The sequence below is a fragment of the Poecilia mexicana genome, unplaced genomic scaffold (genome assembly GCF_051168715.1).
Source record: "Poecilia mexicana isolate PSO_F unplaced genomic scaffold, ASM5116871v1 scaffold_5, whole genome shotgun sequence".
Taxonomy (NCBI): Eukaryota; Metazoa; Chordata; class Actinopteri; order Cyprinodontiformes; family Poeciliidae; genus Poecilia; species Poecilia mexicana.
The window spans coordinates 9673376-9692627 of record NW_028263374.1 but is presented as its reverse complement, the minus strand read 5'-3'; the positions used below and the strand labels follow the sequence as shown (position 1 = coordinate 9692627).

Here is a 19252-nt window from a genome sequence, read left to right as displayed (position 1 = left end):
TAAAAGTTTATCACTTCCATAAGTATGAGACACTGAAAACTTCAATTAAACAGTTGTCGCAGCAGTGAATAGTAAAACGATTCTATCATTTTTCCATTTGTATATGTACTTAATGTATCGGACTGGGTTCTCTCAGCCAAGGCAACACTACCAGATTACCCTGCATTGCTGTAAAGTTTTGGCCGCTATGCAACTCTGATGCCCATTTCTAGCCCACCAGAGCTCCATGGGTAATTACAATATGGAAAAACTTGTTACAGTATAAAACCATGACAGGAAAAGCTTTAAGCAGACCAAGCTATAAATTTCTCGCCGTCAATGCTACAGTCCCCAGTAGCAGTTTTTCCAAGAACAAATCTCCAAAAGCGGCACTGTAACACTGAAAGTTATGAAATATTAGTAGGTTCAATGTTGTGAGTCCATAACTCATGGCTATACTCAAATTCTGTGTATAGAGCTTTTAATAATCGACTCCTGGCTCCCTTGCATTTTTGCCCATAACTCACTGCAGACACGTTTGCCTTCCAGACTTGATTTGATATTATTTATATTTTACCAAGGCAAATGTCAACCTTGCTCTTTTCTCATTTATCTGTGTAATCTTTGCGATTTTTAAGCCTCTCTTCCTCCTTGATGCCTAATCAATAAGAAATATTTTTTTAGTCTCTAACATATTTTCTCTTATTTGCCTTTCAGGGCTGCAACCTTGTGCCTCTGTGGATGATGTTCCTGATGACTGCTCACAGCGTTGAAAACAGGACAGTGGATCAATAGGAGTTTTGTTTCTCCTTCCCTGGTCCTTCTCCCTCCCTCAAGCTCTCCTTTCTCATTCCTTAGTAGCAGAGGAGACGAAGAATAAAATCCTGACTTGGATCTAAGCAACAGAGATTGTTCTCCTTCTTCCTTTCTCCTCCCCCGCCCCCCAAGCCTCGCCGCTGGACACTTCAGATATGTGTCCTCTTTCTCGGACATTAGCCCTCCCTGGCCAGGGGAACTTGCTTGTCCTGTTGGGGGTTTTACTCCTCATGGTCCCGTCCCTCTCTGGAGGTCAACCCCCGCCCTTCAAACGGTTTGCCCCCGCTGACCATTTTCTTACACATCTGGCCATCCACAACAAGACTGGAGAAGTCTATGTGGGAGCTGTCAATTGGATTTTCAAGCTGTCCAGCAACCTGACTAAACTGCGCAGCCACATGACTGGCCCAGTGGTGGACAATGAGAAATGTTACCCTCCACCCAGTGTCCAGTCCTGCCCTCACGACCTGGCCCAAACCCCCAACGTGAACAAGCTGCTCCTGATAGACTACGCGCAGAACCGTCTCATCGCCTGCGGCAGCACCTCGCAGGGCATCTGCCAGTTCTTGCGTCTGGATGACCTCTTTAAACTTGGCGAGCCTCACCACCGCAAGGAACACTACCTCTCCAGTGTGGCGGAGTCGGGGACAATGTCAGGGGTCATCATAAGCTCCCCTCAAAGTCCTACCAGCAAGTTATTCATTGGAACACCTATTGATGGGAAATCTGAGTACTTTCCTACCTTGTCCAGTCGCAAACTCATGGAGAATGAAGAAAATGCGGACATGTTTAGCTTCGTCTATCAGGATGAGTTTGTCTCCTCTCAGCTTAAGATCCCCTCAGACACCCTGTCCAAGTTTCCTGCCTTTGACATCTATTATGTGTACAGCTTCAGCAGCGAACAGTTTGTCTATTATCTGACAATGCAGCTAGATACCAAACTGACCTCGCCTGACGCCAGCGGGGAGCAGTTCTTCACCTCCAAAATTGTCCGCCTCTGCATGGATGACCCAAAGTTTTACTCCTACGTGGAGTTCCCCATTGGCTGCACCAAAGACGGGATCGAGTACCGCCTGGTGCAGGACGCCTTCCTGGCCCGACCAGGCCGGCAGCTGGCCAACTCTTTGGGGATTTCCGAGAACGAAGACATCCTTTTCACGGTTTTCTCTCAGGGTCAGAAAAATCGGGCAAAGCCACCCAAAGAGTCTGCGTTGTGCCTGTTCACCCTGAGGAAGATCAAGGAGAAGATCAAGGAACGAATTCAGTCCTGCTACAGGGGAGAAGGGAAACTCTCTTTACCCTGGCTGCTTAACAAGGAGCTCGACTGCATCAACTCGGTAAGCTCACATATTTGCTTCAGCACATGTTGACTAGATTTGGCTTGAGATTTTGTTCTGACAATCCAGATAAAATTATTAGCATTGATAAACACAGATGTAGTAATCTAAGCAGTGAGAACAAATTGCTATTCTTGACGCTAAATCCGATTTGCAATTGTGGAATACTAACAGTCTCTGGCTGTCTAGCTCCTGCTGTCTCCATTTTCTTACTTTTTCTGCTCTTTTTTTCCCCCTCTGTCCCCCAATAAACTCTTGGCGTGTTGATTCACTCAGACAGGGGACATCATTAGCCCAGTCCCCTGGATTTGTGAACTGTCACTCAGAAGGAGCACCCAGGCACATCCACACTCATGCATTCGGCATGATTCAGCGCTCTGCAGTGTTAGATCCTGGGAAATACTACAACTTAGACTTGTTTTTCACCAGCTGAGCCACAAAGCATGGCCTTGCATGCATTACAGAAAACGTTGCTTAAACAGACACATGCATGAAGTTGCACTAGCAACTTTACAACACTGGAGGGGACGAGATGTACCTTTTAGACCTCACATTTACAAAAAGTGTTTTAAAGCGTTTCCTTGTAAGTCAACATATTTCTGATTTCAGATGTTGTTATAATATGAAATGCACAAAAAGCCTTCAGCTTGTTTTGCATCTAATGGAGTCGGATAATTTAGAGGAATGGGAATTTTTGCCTTTGTTAGTCGTCATTAGCATAAGGGCACAGACTTGTGAAAAGTAACGTGAATTTCTGGAAGTGCTGCTTTTCGTCTCCTCTACCTCTCTCTTGCTACATTCTGTAGAATTACTGGAGATGATGGTTTTTCCTCTCTTTGTTGCTTTAATTTCCACTTCCTGGTTCATAAGACTGCCTATGTTAAGGCTGTAAGACAGAGGATCTCATTTGATTAAACAGAACTGTTGGTGCACATTGCTGGATGACCTGGTTCTATGTCACACATGTCAACTAATTTCACTATTTAGATAATCAAAATCATCTCTACTTTCTGGTTTTTGTAAAACATTTTCTTTTTAATGCATATTTTACCCATTCCTGATTTCCTAAGAAAGATGTGAAGCCATAAGAAAAGCATTGGAAGCATTTTCTTCCAATCTTCCAGCTATTAGTGTTAAATATTTTAGATGTAAAATATTAACAAGTTGACCAATTTTTTTGCCTTTATTTAATACAAAGGAATACATTTAAAATTGAACAATTCTCAGGTAATATATTCTTACCAAACTTAGATGTTGAAAGTGGAGCTTGATTTGGAAATTTCACCAAACCCTAGTAAATTCTCAATCACATGCAGACCTATAAATATTTCATTAGATTTTCTTTCACTTCAAGAATTTCCTTGCTCACACATACCATGCCACCAAGATAACATTTAATGTTTTACTGCTGCAACCTTCATGTTTGCTCCCTGCCACAGATTCATTGATCCATTTACTCATAAATTCACTGATATGCCTCACTCCATCCCTCCTTTATTCCTCCAATCCCGTTCTGTACGGCTTGTTACCATGGTTTCTGTGCTTTTGGTGAGGATTGCATCCACCAATAATTTATCACTCAGACAACCTCTTAAAACCTGCCGTCCCTTGAAAACTGTCATCAATGACAATGTAATGGCTTCACAAAAGAGCTGACTAGCTGACCCCAAGACCAGCAGCAAGACCTAGGAGGTCAGCGTCAGGTTAATGATGTCTGCTCCAGTGCCCCTTAAAACTGACCTAATTTCAGCTGCCCTAAACAGGCCTAGACCTCAGGTCCACAAAAGCTTGAATCTGAGATCATTTTTTCAGTGTGGAAACAGGGACTGTGTGAAATAACTTAACTAGCCAGCAGGAAAACGGAGACAATGGAACAAAACATCAAGATAACCACTCACAGAAGATCTAAATATCCCTTAATTTATTAAGGCAGAAACATCCACATACTCGTTAATATAACCTGGTGAAAAAGCAACACTCTACATAATGCAGTCATGCATTAAATCTGGTTGTGTGGTCGAGTTACTTCATATTTTAAAAATAAGTCTGAGTACAACATCTTTCTTTTAAACACAGTTGTAAAATCTGATTATTTTTGCTATAATTATATTTCAGCTATCACTACAGTATATTTGTAAAGGTCCTACAAGAACAAATAATTAAAATGGTTAAGAGAGCATAAGTTGAATTTGAATAAATTACTACTTACAGATGTTTGAGTTTCCTCCACAGATTTAATGAATTTTCATTACCTTGGAAATAACACTCTGAAATGCTGTATGCACTGAGCTCAGCTTTGCCCTGAATGCTTTTAGATGTCAGATGGGAAAACAACCTAAGCCAGAAACACTGCAGTGTTAGGAACTTACATGATCTGCAGCGAAAGATCACTAATGACAGAGTACGTAGAGTGTGCTTTCTGTACACCTTATGAAGTCATTCCTGCTGTCTAGTAACATTATGTTCCTGGCATGGCTAAATGAAGCGTACAGCAGCAGTTTCTTACATCTAAGACATGTAGTAGAGTTCAGATTGCTGTTGAATAAATGTAAAATGGTGGTCAAACTACTCCCAATAGTAGTTTGTATTGGGGGGCAGAGGTGACGTCACACTGTGTGCCAGAAAAAAAGTTGCTGTAAAACAGGGTTTTAGTTTTTACTGTTTTTAAACAAAGACAAAATGATTTTTAGGTCAGAATTTAAAAAAATGCTTTTAGCGTAATAAGTTGTATGCTAGCACACTTGCAGCTTCCAGCATCAGTTTTATTATATACATGTTAGTGAATGCATATCCTTATCAGAACTCAGAAAAGGTTGCAAACATTTCTATATCCAGTCCTGTTCCACAGCAGACATGTTGAAAACTCAAAGGATAAAACCAGTAAACTTTGCTTCTTCATTTAGTATTTCCGGTATCTTGTAAAGTTGTCTCTTCCTCAGTTGGCTCCTTTTTTTTTTTTTTTTTCAATTTGATGAAACATGCCCAAGTCCAAGGACAATTCACTGCCTTTGGAAAGCTAAACAGATTCGTTGGGAAATAGTTGAAAACTGTTAACCCCCCTGTCACACCCTCCCCTCCTCTGTTGCTGAACATGTGCACTGCAATAGATCTAAGGGAATTTTTAGATTGAGTTATTTTTTTATATATATATATTAAATTTTTAATACTTTACTGTTAATCTTATGCAAAAACAGTTTGAGCATAAATAAAAAGCCAACATAAAAATCAAATCTTTACACCACAGTTGTTGTGGTAGAAACTGTCGAAATTCTAAACTAATGCATGAAACGGAGTCCCAAAAGTTCCCGCTGAACAACTTGAGCAATTGAAATGCAGTCTTAGCAGTGTGGGAAACGCTCCTTAATGCTGATGGTGAATGTTCTCAGGTTGACCCTGTCATGGTGCAGAGGCGAGGGCAAGGCAGGGCTGGTTTGTGGGTGGTGGGCTGGACAGGCATGGACAGCTGTTAACCACAGAGCCATGATTGATCACCAGGAGCACCATCAGCCTCCTGTGTGAAGCTTAGATCTTCATTTCGTCATCGAGCTGGTGTGTTTTACTATCGCATTTGAACTTCATCTGTTTTTGGTAAACACAAATCGTCAGGCGCATTAGATGCAGGTCTGGTAAAATATGTTTTCCTCGACAAAGCGCTGACGCTCACTGTATAGCGTTTAGCACCTCAGCTCTGCCACCGGGCTATATTTGTCTTGTGTTTGTGTGCAGCGTTGTGGTGTGTGTGTAGGTCTTGTTTTGTCCCTGAGCTTTATTAGTGAACCTCTGACCTTCTCCCCAGTTTGAGAGTGGATCAATACAAACCATTTCCACAAAAGGAGAACGAAAGGGTGGAGGCGAGTCGCTAAGTTAGGAGTGAGCGAGGAGGAGAGATGACTGAAAATATGGGAGGGAGTGCAATGGGAAGGGAAGCAGGAGAGAAGAGGTGAGAGCATGAAAGGATGAACAGGAATGTTGCAGAAACTAAACAAGCGAGGCCGCCTGAACCAAAAGGAGAGCGAGGTGCAAGATGTAGGTGGAGATAAAAATGAAAGAACCAGAGGGAGCCCGAACCAGAGGAAGAGTTGGATGCCAAAGAAAACTGCATAAGAGAGTGGAGAAATTTGAAGTAAGGAGATAAGGATGTGAGGAAAACGAGGTGAAAAATGCAAGTGATCTTCTGGAGGCAACTGAAGAAAAACCTCAAAATCAGTTTGTGTTGAATTAAGCTGGTTATGTACTTGTCAGCAATGAGGCTCAATATTTAAGTGTAGAAATCTTTGATTTGCAATTATGAGCAAGGCATTGTCATTGTACAGAGGTAATGTCAGATTTTTCACCATTTTGAGCTAAATTCAATTTAGAAATCAGTTGAAAGACTGATTATCTCTTCTTTGATTCAGAGGGTTTTTTTTCTCTTATCTTCGGTTCTGCACAAATATATAAAAACAAACAAACTAAAAAAAAAGCTAAACCACAGCCAAACAAGGAGGGGAAAAACTGGGGAAATAACAGAGATGGACACAAGGAAGGAGGAATTGATGAAATGGACTAAGAGGAAAAACTTTGCAGTAGAGGAGAAGAGGAAACGACAAACGGCCAAGGAGGGAGCAGCAAGCCTTTTACAGCCAGTGTGCTCAGGAAGGAGAGAGGCAATGATTCACCGGCTGAGGGGAGAGCAGGGCCAGAGGAAGAGTGATGGCCTCAGAACTTTTTTTCACTGCCGCTGCCAAGAACAGCTTGCGAAAAGGGTGGATGACAGAAAGAGGGAAAGGAGAGGAGGAGAGCGTGATTGAACACCGACTGCCGCACGAATAATATCGGTGTCCCTCACCTGGCCAGCGCTCTGTCCTCTTCAGCCATATGTCTCGCCGTCATGTCAACCCTCAGAGTGTGTGTCGGAGCCCCTTTGACAGGGTGTGTGTGTGTGTTTCCAGTGTAGGTGCCATACTAATGAGGTGCTCAGAAGCGCACGTCTTCTTGTGTGTCTGAAATATTCTGGGTTGAGACAGTCATAAAGCCTCTTTGCTCTAGAAAATACATTTTTACTCTTTAAGTAGTGTTTAATTTGGTAATGAAAAGTACCAAACGACTTTTTATCAAGTTGTAAAAAGTTAAAGGCAAGTGTATCTAATCGAACAATTCTGGTGTTCCTTATTCTCGGTGAATTTACATTTTTCGTCTGAATGACTAAAGATGTCATGCAGACTGTCAAAACCCAGAGCTACCAATCACTTTCAGACCCCAATTGTAATATGTTCTAACGTCATGCTGACAGTAAGGCATTGTGCAGCTGGTCTTTTCCTCCCATGGCAGTTAATATATTCCCCGTTCTCATGGGAAGTGCCACTCTGCCATTTTTCTTCTCGTTCCAACGGATTACTCAAACTGTCACAGTGTTTTCTCTTGATTACAAGATGGATGGGAGAGTTTTGAACTTTGGCACAAGTCAGGGCATCAATCAGAGAATCAATCCTAGAAAACCAGTCGGTTTTAAGTAAACGTCTTTCAAAGACCGCGTGGACCAGCTGTTGTCTGCCCAGCAGTGTCAAAGGTGAGATTTTGAAACTAAACCTGAAATCAATAGTTAGGTTGTCTGTTTCTATTTAAGATTAGATTTACTCGTTAGTTTAGTGTCGCATGCCATTTAAAATCTTATTTCTGTAATGATATTGTGACATGGCTTATTAAATGATATGCCAACTACTTTTTAAAGAATTGTTATTTTAACAATACCATAAATTTAAGGCTTTTCAAGGTAGAGATGTTTAGTTTATTTCACATGGATGGTGCACTATTGTTCTTAGAAACATGGAAAACGAAATACAAAGAAGCAGAAAGTACATTTACAAGGGAAAAAAATCAACACTAAAAACTAAAACTGAAACTTTAATTTTCAACATATTAAGTCTTTAAAAGCTGCATCTAACAATATCTGTAACATGGTAATAGGAGTTTAATTTGACTTTATTTTTGAGTCAGTGTCTTTCTGACACTGAGGATTTGCAATTTTTATAAAATTTGTCATCCTAGAAAAGAAAATATTATTGTCATAATTATGTTTGTAAGCCCCAAAAATAAAGGATAACCTTGCAAATGCTGCTTCCCCCCACCCACCTTTGGTTCCACAGGAACATTAATAAATACGATTATTTTTGAATAAATGAAAATGTGGAGTTGTTTTATTCAGAATCCATTTTGTTAAGGGCCTTGAATTAGATTAGTTTCACTTTTAAGAGCATGGTGTGTGTTCTTTGGACTTTATGCAGCGAGATATAGTCATAACCATGTTCAATTTCTAAAACATTTTTGACGCTAATTATTTCTATAAATACCACAAAAATATGGTGATAAAATTCTAAGTCCATATTGCCCAACACTTAATGGCACCAAATAACGTACCACCTGGTCTGTAATGGGTAGAGAGATTATTAAAACCTTTTAAATACCTGGCAATATTGAAAGATTTTCTTAATCTGTCGTCATAAATTTAAGCCATGAGTATGTGAAGTTCTATCTCTTCTGTAAAGGCCACAGTTCCAGTTAAACCACAGGTTTTTCTTCATTTTTGTTTCAGTTTGAGTTGCTTAGAAAAGCTGAGTGGAAAGCATCTTATCACATCTGAATCTGCTTTCTGCTTGCAGCGGAACGGAAGACGCAAGCACTGAAAGACATCGTTCAAGGCTTAGCTTTCAAAAGTTTTCTAGAGGACTTTCTGTACTTTGACATTTTTATTGTAGCCCTTGTTAAAGTAGCATTTATTTTCTTGAAACGGATTGCGTTCTGTATTAAAAAAGAAACGAGTCGAGATCACTTTGGAGATTTGGATTACCGTTTCACAGCTAAGGCGAGTTGAAATCGACTGCGAGACCATCTTCTAACCCGATTAAATCCATCATTAAGGATATCATGTAATGAGTGCGATGCTCTTGTGGTCTTTTGTAAGACACCATCTCATTTCTGTGGACCTAATCTAAAAGGATATGGCAGCAAATGTGTTTAAGTAATTAAACCTGATTAATTGAGCCAGAGTTGATGAAGAGATAATTGACAGACTAAATGAGTCGAGCAGGGAGACGTCAGTGGAGCGGCATCCTTTAAAAGTTATTTCAAACTAATGAGCTTGGGTCATTTAATATCTGCCTATGTGATAGTTTTTAAAGTAAGGAGAGAAATTCTGTGTTTCAGAAAGGAAATTTGGACTTTTTTTTTTTTCCCGCTGATCTTGTTACATTTGAATATCCTTCTCATCCTGTCATTACAAAACAATAGGAAACCTTTGGAAAGGACCCCATACAGACTGTGAGAGCTGCTTATTTTATTCTGACCTCTCTCCCTCTCTGAAGAGTGTTTAGCTCCACAAATTAGCAGCTATAGCACCACTCTAATGATACTAATTGTCAGTGTAATTATGTATTGATCGGTACTGTGTGTGGGTGGCGTGCTGCATGCATCATTATCAGATGTAATCAGGAAGCGAGGGGAAGTGATGTGCGTGTTTTGCACATGCTGGTGGTTTCCTTCTTAGCTGTTTTCATGTGGTTACGAATGTCCTGTTTGTAGATTTATCCAGCGCTTTCTTTTCGTAATAATCTTAAGTTCAGAATGTTAATCTTGAAGTTCAGAATGTTTAATCATCTGCTTTGCCATATTTCATCTTGTTTAAATATTTGTTGCTGCTTGGACTCCATTTTTACCCTGCTGGAAACAGAGCTGCTCTGTTAGAGGTTAACTACTTTGCTTGAGGGCACCATTTAGTCCTCCTCTGGTTTCTAATTGACGCTGAGCTTGTTGCAAATATTAATTTTACAATAATTGCTAGGATTTGTATGCATTTAGAAAGCATCGTTTCTCTTTTTTGCACATTCTCCATAACATCTTTCAAAAACATCCACATTCCTGAAAACTTTAATAATTTTTTTTAGCACTACAACAATAAACCTCGTTGAATTTATTTTAGGGTTCATGGGGCAAAGTAGAGCAATGACGGAAATAGAAAATGATGCGTATATTTTTTTTAACTAGACAAAAAAATCTTGTGTGCATTTGTACTCAGCCCCATCTACTGTGGTAAGGCACTTAACCATCTCTAGATGTGTACATCTAGAATCACACCCCTAAAGAATTTCAGCTGCAAGTGTAGTGGAAGGTGATTCTAATCGAGGGGTAAATACAAATGTGAGCCACATGTTCAGTTTATCATATGTAAAAAATGTTTGAAACCATGAGTAATTTCCCCTCCACATCTCAGTTTAGCCACCATCTTCATGTGGGTTGAGCACATAAATTCCCATTACAAAATGCTGAAGGTTGTGGTTGCAACATGAGAAAATAAAAAAATTTAAAAAGTTCAAGGGATATTAATCCTTGTGCAATGCATTGCAATATTTCTATATCTCCCCATCCATTGTGGCCTAAACATGTGGTGACAGATTTTGCAAGCACTGCTCTGAAGACAAGCCAACTCCTGAAGGTTCCCAAGGTCTGCATGTAGAGCTTTCAACACTGAACTTACCCCACTGCACCCAGGTTCCTTTTTTTTTAAAGCACCTTTTTGCTGGTCAGCCATGAATTGGTTGATGTGAGAAATATTTTTTTCAGCTGCAGATGAAGTCTTCTCTAAAAGTGATCATGGCGCCCACAAAACCCAATGCAATGTTATTGCATTTTATGCAACAAAATAATGTCTTTTCTTATTTAAAATGGTATTAATTATGGCAATTTCTTTATATTTTCAGAACAATGGACAGAATAAAAGTTGCAGTTACTTAGTGGGTGTATATATACATATATGCATGTTGTTTGTTATGTTCACTTATTTATAACTTTCACTTCCTGATATTTCCCACACACATTCAAATGGTGACGCTTGTGAAAGTAGGCCATTTCGTGCACGCACACAGAGAAAAGCATCACTGTGATGCATGTTTGATGTCTTGATGAAGAAAGAGCTGATAATGCACGAGTGCTGGCAGAAAAACACACACGGATGAACTACAGTTGTAACTGTAATGTCCTGTCCACTCAATTTATTATCAGGCAGCTTTCCATGTTGGTATTTATTTCCCTGAGCTGTTATTTAAAGGGACATGTGGCACCCGTGAGATGCAACAGGATGTCCAGTTTATTTGCATGATGCTGAATGAGGGTTTTATGGGGTTTTTTCATGTCTTTTTCTCCCACCTGATTAGCTGTAATCAAGAGCAGCGTATCCTATCAGGATCTTCTATGTAGTACTATTGTACTCTGCCGTTTCCGTATGTTTAACTGACACTAGGCGTCACATTGACAAATCCCAGTAGAGTATCGGGTGACGTCTGCCCAGGCTTATCTATGTGACTCATAATGTTAAAGAAGTGGCAATAATAGAGGAATGATTATTCAATCAGTTCCTTCAGCGCACTTCAGCCTCCCCACATCTGCAATCAGTCAGTGTTGCTGTGCGCACACACGTGTTTGGTGCCACAGGAATGACGATATTTCAGTGCTTTGCACCATAAAATAGAGTAAAACGGCTCCACCCATGAGGAAGCAAACGCTCTGCTGTCCACTAACACATGACCTGCTTTTTCTAAGAGCTTAGCTTGTGTTGGTGTTGATGTGCTTCATATATTGTGTTAGCTGTGTGAGTCACACGTTTCTTTATGACCTTCAACATCAGCAATATCACATGAGCACTCTTTAAAAAATGTTTCAGTGTTATTTTGACTTTGGATACACAAACAAAAGCAAAAAAAACAAAAAACAATATACTACACACTCATTATAGTTGTATTTCTATCTGCGCAGGTTGACAGCTTAATACACACGGTGCTTGTAGCTCTCCAATAGTAGTTTCAAAACACTGTTTTTTGTCAGTAGGGAAAAACCTCAGTCACTCTAGCACTTTGTTTGCTACTTGATTAAATTTATAATTGTAATAGGAAGCAGCAAGCATTCTGCAAAGAATTGCCTGGTGTGCAGAAAACGTTACCCGATTAAGTACCATGCATTCAAGTTGTCTATAAGTGTAATGTTTGGTGACACTAGCTGTCATAATAAAAAATTCTTTACTCTGCTGGCAAATTAAAGGCCACATCAGCATATTTTTAATGATGGATGAAACGGACTGATAATAAAACCACATTTGTAAAACATCAAGAAATGTGATGGAAAAGCATAGAAATCTCACTTGGGGAAAAGTGCACAATCTTGAAATTTGTTGGAAAAATTTTAGAAATTCAATTGAAAACACAGTTTCTCTTTCGATACCAATTACTGATGCATGCAGCACATTAACTTCAAGAAGATAAAAATAGGAAACCTTCGTTTCTTCATTTCCAACTCTATGCTGCCAAAGTCAGATGAAGGTTTTACACTTTTAGTCTTTGCTTACTGGCTTTAAAAAAACAAAAAACAAAAACGGAAAGAACAAAAACAGCAGAACTTTAAGTACAGTATCCAGCCAATAACCTTCAGAGACCACTGTGAGAAACGCTCCTTCCATCACGGCTATTGGCCCTAAATCTCCTGGGAATTTGTGGTTGCGTTAAATTGCATAATACTCAGAAAGTTGCCCCTGTAAAAGGCTGCCTATCCTCAAGGGACTCCGCTCTTATTCCTTACTGATCTCGGCTGTTTAAAGCTTCCAGATTGTAGGAAAACTGAAGAACTTGTACCTTTATGTGCCCCAGGGAGACGGCGCTATATAGGCTGTGGGGTATTCATGTTAATGTATAATGCATTGTTGTAGAATGTTTTAACCCTTTTGGGGGGTCTTGTGAAATCTGTACACAGTGATGTTAGGAGCTGCAGTGATGAATTAACCCTCTGTTTGTGTCCCTCAGGCACGATGTCATGTGTTTGTGGTTTGACTGACACAAACACGTTTTCTTTCTTTCATTTCTTATTTCTCGCATGACTATAAAGTTGTTGTCCCTAGTTTAGATGAGGGTCATAGTTATTTTGCTTGTGGCAAATCTGTTCATAAAGAATACTTTTGATTTAATGTGTTTGTTGGTTTTTTACGCGGCAGGATTATTAGACCATATTGGCGTTGTAGCGAGTGCGTCGTCGGCTATCTTTGAGAGAAGGAATTTACCCCTCAGGCGTCAGCGGTTACAAAACAATGTAGTTTCCAGTTATAGCTGTGTGTTTCTGTTACTTGAACACACCCTCAGTTATGAGCTGAAAATGATCCCTTTTAATTATTGGGAAAGAACTGCTTCAGAGGAAGTAGGATAGCAGAAAGCCTCAACACTTCTTGGGGAGCATATTTAGGTGTATGAGGGTGACTTGAAGCAATTAGAGCAAAACGGTGCCATGCAAGAGAATTCAGACCCTATTTGTGGGATTTTATGTGAAACAGTGGGTTTTACTTTGGGATATGAATGTAAAAGGAGCTGCATATAATGCTTACCACACTTCATATTTTCATGTGGGCAGAACCCTTAAAGCCATGTCACATTTAGCCTCCAAGTCGCAATTAAATACTACTTTGTTGCTCCATCATGTGAAATCTCATTGACATACAGTGACATTTGTGTTCGCAACACGACAAAATGGAAAAGTTCAGGTATACAAGCGGTTAGATTGCCTAGTGAGAACTCCAGTGTTCCTATTGGTGCCAGAAACAGGCTTTAAAGGAGAACGAGAATGTCGAAAAACGCAGAAAAAGGCTTTATTGACGTGTGCTGAGCTGCAGGCAATTTAGGTAGATCATTCGGGAGAGAGTGTGTGGAGGGGGGAGGTGTTATCTTTTCTCCTGTGTGGATCAATCAGATGATGTAGTGATAAGTCTGTGGATTACACTGCTATTTACACACTCCCCCAAGTGCAAGTGTGTGTGTGTGTGCGTGTGTGTTAACTCACTGACGGCCATTGGGTTTTAGTGTTCTTCTGCTCCAATGTACTGCTTGTCAGTAACACAAAGCAGAAATGACTCAAACTGTGTCTGACTTTCACTCAGTCCTAACCAGGATCCCTTTTCTTAGTCCGATGTAGGTGGCTCTCGTTATTTTCTTATAAATATCAATTTGCAGTCGAAGAAGCTTAATATTGCTGCCAATAATTAAATTAAGTCCAACCCGATCGCTAATCCAACAATAATAACGACGGCCTGATTCTAGGAAACGTCTACAAAATTACAAAATGTGTTTAACATCGTCATTCATCATCAAACAAAAGGTTTCATTCATTTTGCCACTTGAACCCCTTTTAATGCCTTATGGGCTGACTGAGTGTGTGTGGTGACTGGTTAAGGGATCATATGGGTCAATGATCCGCCTTGGGTGATGTGCCCCTCGTGATATCGGAATGCTCTCGATATTGTCACATGGTCGCGGTGTAACCACTGTGACTGAACACAGCTGAGGAAAAAGATTTTTGCTGGGTGGGATTGTGCTTGTTAGAATGCAGCTTGTTGGTATGAATTGTTCTTTATTTGAATAACCTATTTACTGTGTTAGCAACGGAATCAGAAGCAATAGAGACCAATGGGTTTCACTGCGATCCCCACTGGGCGATGGAAATGAGCTCCATGCGGACTTGAACACAGCTTGGGGGCTTCTAAGATCTGTTTTGAAAAGATTCTGGGAGTGCTTAGGATGAAGTGCTGCAAGTCCTGGGTCCGAGTGGACTTTCTGTTATCCTCAGTTCTCAGTAAAGACTCAAAACATTAAAGGGATATTCTGGTTTGTTTGAATTCTGGAAAATTTATGAGACGTACGTGTCGCAGTGTTTCAACATGTTCTTGAAAATAGTTTCTTTTTAAGTGGCTTTTTGCATCTTTTTTCCCTCCCTTTTGATTATTTTATGGCTAACTTTGAGTAGTCATCACTCAGTAACAGTGCCCACACCAAAGATTGCTATTGTACTGTTTTAGTTTTTTTCTGTCCACTCGTTGAAAAAAGGTGAACATATTGACTATCTGGATTGGTGCTAACTGCTTGTGTCAATAATCTTAGCTAATTCTGGTCAGGAGATAATTTTTTGGGGGGGCTGGGGTGTGCATCTTTAGGCTATTATGTTTTATTATGTTGGGAAAATGTCAGGTCTTGTGCCTCGTTGCTAACTTTTTGTCTTCACTTTGCAGCCTCTGCAGATAGACGACAACTTCTGTGGACAAGACTTCAACCAGCCTCTTGGAGGAACTAGCACCATTGAGGGCACCCCTCTCTTCATAGACAAAGATGATGGCATGACTTCGGTGGCTGCCTACGACTACCGTGGCAACACGGTGGCGTTTGTCGGTACACGCAATGGTAAACTGAAGAAGGTAGGATTGATTGGATGTTTATTCTAATGATCTGATTTACACAAACTGAACAGATGCTCTTTGGTTTTGTTGTCTTGATTTACTTTTTGCTCAAATGGTTTTGGCTGCAAGCAGCCTTTGTGCGTTTTAAATTCAAGCAGCGATTTACTGATCTATGAACTGAGAGGCTTCAGTTTCTATTGGAGACATTTGATATAGCTTGTAAAGCAATGTCTATTTGATACTCTTTAAATAACTGCCCCTCTGTGTCTGTGCATAAGTAAACCAAAATGACTAAAAGACAAATATAGCAGCTGTTTGGACAACTACCAGCTTTTGAGGACTTGAGCTGACTGTGCATAAGTGAGCTGGATGTGGAAGCTCTCTTTAAGACTGGACGATTGTCCGCAGTGGAAAAACACTGCACCGAGATGGTGTGTGATGACTCTGTTAGATGACATTTGGGTTGCATGCTAATTATTTATAAACATATCTGAATACATTGATTTTTCTGACAACGGAAAGAGGTTTTTCTTTATTCTGTGCAATCATTCAAAGTTTTTAATGTGGATATGCTTTTCCTCGCTTTTCTCTCTTTGGTCATTGGCCTTTTCTTAACTGGACATTTCAGCAGACTCTTTCAAAGGTTTAAATGAAGTAGTAGGCATATGACATAAAAATACATAAAACTATAACTTGGCCAAAAGAGGGCTTCTCTGCTGAGACCTCTAAGTAAAACCAGTTTTCTTTGCAAGAGTTCATTCCCACTTTAGATACATTTTTCCCCCAGCGGTGAAACAAGTGTGTTCCTTTATTTTATCTTTATACAGAGGAAGGATGATTATGACAACTGTATGTGTTCACTACGAATTTTGTTTTGTGAATGTATGGTAGGTAGACATAAACTAACAGTTTTTATGTTGCTTGTGTAATTTGAACGTCTGAGACTTTCTCTGTGTATTTCAGTTTATAAAGAAAAGGACTCTCATGTAAATGGCGACTCATTAGAATTCAACCCGCTCCCCTCCTCACTGCTCAAGACCTGTCATCCATTCAAAATTATGAATGTATAATCAGACTGTGTGTTTTTGTGCCTTTAATGCCTGTTTGCGTATGCATGCGGCGTTTGTGTGTTTGTCACTCACCGTATGTGCAATAATGCGTTCTCCTGTGATGGCGTGGGTTTGCGTGTGCGTGTCTGTGTTTGTGTTTATGAGGAAGAAGACAAACAATACAAGTTGACTAAGATTCAGTGCTTTGCATTTGTCAGCGTGACGCCCATTCACTTAGCTTGGCAACAACCGATTTATTTTCTCAGCTGTTCTCACGTGCCTCTCCCTCCGAGCGCCGAGTTATCCACTCCGGTTGAGGTATATTTGTGTGTGGAATCTCACTTGGGAAGTAGGTTGTTGCGTTGCTCTCGTGTGCATTAACAACAAAGACAAGAAGCTTGCAGTTCTTTTGGCCGCCTCCGAAAGTACAGGGAAAAAAATACAGAGGATATCGTCTCAGAAAAGACTGGATGTGCTGTGAGGGACCAGAATACAAAACCTTGACAACACACACATACTCGCACTCTGAGACTCCCGATAGCCATGAAGTCATAAAATGCTGGGATGAATTAATGGCTTTTTTAGTTGCACTTTTAGAGGAAAATAGATGGAAGGATTGATTGAAGGGCTGAGGTAAAAACAACCGGTGTGTGAAAAATGGATCTTTCTTCTAAGGATCCTGGAGCATCTTTCTTTTTTTAATAACCTTTCAAGTACACTACTTCATTTTCCCTTAGATTCACCTCCTGATTCATCATTTGGGCAGACGGGAGAGCTTTGATAGCTCGTGCCATCTCCTTTCAGTCTATTTTTAATTAACAATGATGTTCAAGGTTGTCCAGAGCAACAAAGCAGTGGCATAAACAACATGTTTAAAGCGAGCACTAATGAAGTCCCTTTGTGCTCTGCTTGACACACTCACTCTCAGGGACGTTCACATGGGAAGCTTTCACTAATGAGTCAGGGTTTGATGGGACACAGATCGAGGAGATGTAGGAACAGGAAGGAAGATAGAACGGTAAGACAGATAAAGGAAGCAATAGGAGATGGAGGAAAGAGGGAAGTGATAAAAAGGGGTGATGTCCACTTAATTCTAGTGGTCATCCAGTCACTGCTACGGTTAAAGACGTTGCACTTTTGTAGTTATTTATTCACTTCCAACTTTGACTTTCATTGAAAAGCCATTGTTAAAAGGTGCAATTTTTTTATAATGCAAACCACACTTTTCAGAATTTTATTCATAAACTGAGAAAATCGTCTTCTTCCAATTTTCCAGTTATGCACTTCTTCATGTTGACTTATCATGCAAAAATCCTAATAAAATGTTCATGTTGTGTGGTTTAAAATGTGTTTTTTCAGTTTTCTGAATGAAGCTGTTTGTAACTTTAGCAGGGCTCTGCTTTACTCAGCTCCTCGGCCTTTCTCCAGTTTTCCGTCTCCCAACACAACATGAGCTCCGTAGTCCCTGGTTTTCTGTCTGAATAAGTGATGCACCTGAGTTACTGCTGTACACATCAATTATTATTCAACTAAAGAAAGAGGCGACTGGCCACTTCTGCACCTCAGGACTTTTTGAGCATTGACAATAAAAGGGCATTGACCATGACAGGGACACACTTCCACACACATTCAAAGTCCCTATGGGTGGTCTGGGGGAGAGGGGAGACAAAAAGAGAGCCTTCCAGTCAATAATCCAATACCTAATTGTGCTTTTTTTTTTTTTTTTTTTTTTTTTTGATTCTGTGCACACATTTACACACAGACAAGACTTAGGATTCCTCAGCTGTGCACACCATCAGCGGGCAATGTAAGCCATCTGTTATGTGCATACAGCCTTTGTGCCAGGTGGTCAGAGCCCCGAGTGCCCGCTGGGTGTCTGTTGTCTGTGCCAGGCTCAGGTGGCCCGGTGTGGAGATGCTGCCTGATGCCCATTCAACAGTGGATCAGTGAGGATAACCCCCAGTTTCTGATGGCAGACAGCAGGAGCTCACTGTTGCCATAGAAGGCTAGTTTTCCTGGTAGGCGAGGCAAGAAACAAGATGTTTCAGTAAGGTTGAAACCTTTTAGCCTACCTCAGATATGTTAAGGAAGGCATTCAGTACCTGGATGACAGCACAGCTAACTGATAAGAATGACATTACTAATATCTGTAAACTCAAATATTTGTCTGTCTCCTGTCCTGGCCACATGGTGCTTCGTCCATTGAAAGGTTTCCCTGGTCCTGCGTTTTGTTTTGTTTTTCAGAGACGAGCTTTAAGAAATGTTTTTTCTTCATCGGCTTATTTTCACAAGTTCTCTGTCATGTGACAACTCTGACGTCAGCATTGTTGGGAAATGTTTGGAACGTCAAGTGACAAAGGCCCAGATTAGTGATCTCATCAGCCCCATTGGTGTGATTGTTGCCTGCAGCTTATAAGGCTAATACTTCAATCCCATGTTTTCGAACTTAAAATGCCTTTTGGATGACAGGCAAAACATCAAGAAATAAAAGTAGAAGTCAATTTGCCTTGTCTTTAAGCACTTATTTAAGCATGCATTAGACAAACTGTTAGATTGTTTCTCTGATTAGCTTTAAGTGCAATGTGCACCTGTGAAGGAAAATAAACAAACACAAGAAATAAAATCTAAAACAAAAAGGGGTTAAACTCCTGCTTCAGACGTCTAGCTACTGCACCATGATATGTTACAATGGCTGGTTTCTAATAACAGTGGTGAAGTTAGACACTTCAACTCTGAATTGGAAGCATAAGGTTTTGTTTTTGTTCATGCTTTGGTCAATCAGGCTATGTGCAATTTGGACTTGTGTGTGGCTTTCCAAAGCCACAAGACCCATTTTGTGG

At 40.3% G+C, this 19252-nt stretch overlaps 1 protein-coding gene across 4 annotated transcripts in view; it reads left to right on the top strand.

Moving 5' to 3' along the window:
• Positions 1-19252, top strand: part of plxna1b (plexin A1b) — a 211239-nt gene that overhangs the window by 35382 nt on the left and 156605 nt on the right. For all 4 annotated transcript variants that reach the window (XM_014993939.2, XM_014993937.2, XM_014993941.2 and 1 more), the window contains exons 2-3: positions 697-2132; positions 15199-15381. In XM_014993939.2, coding sequence (XP_014849425.2) covers positions 951-2132; positions 15199-15381 — 1365 coding nt within the window. In that variant the 5' untranslated portion in view covers positions 697-950. The remainder of the gene's footprint in view (positions 1-696; positions 2133-15198; positions 15382-19252) is intronic.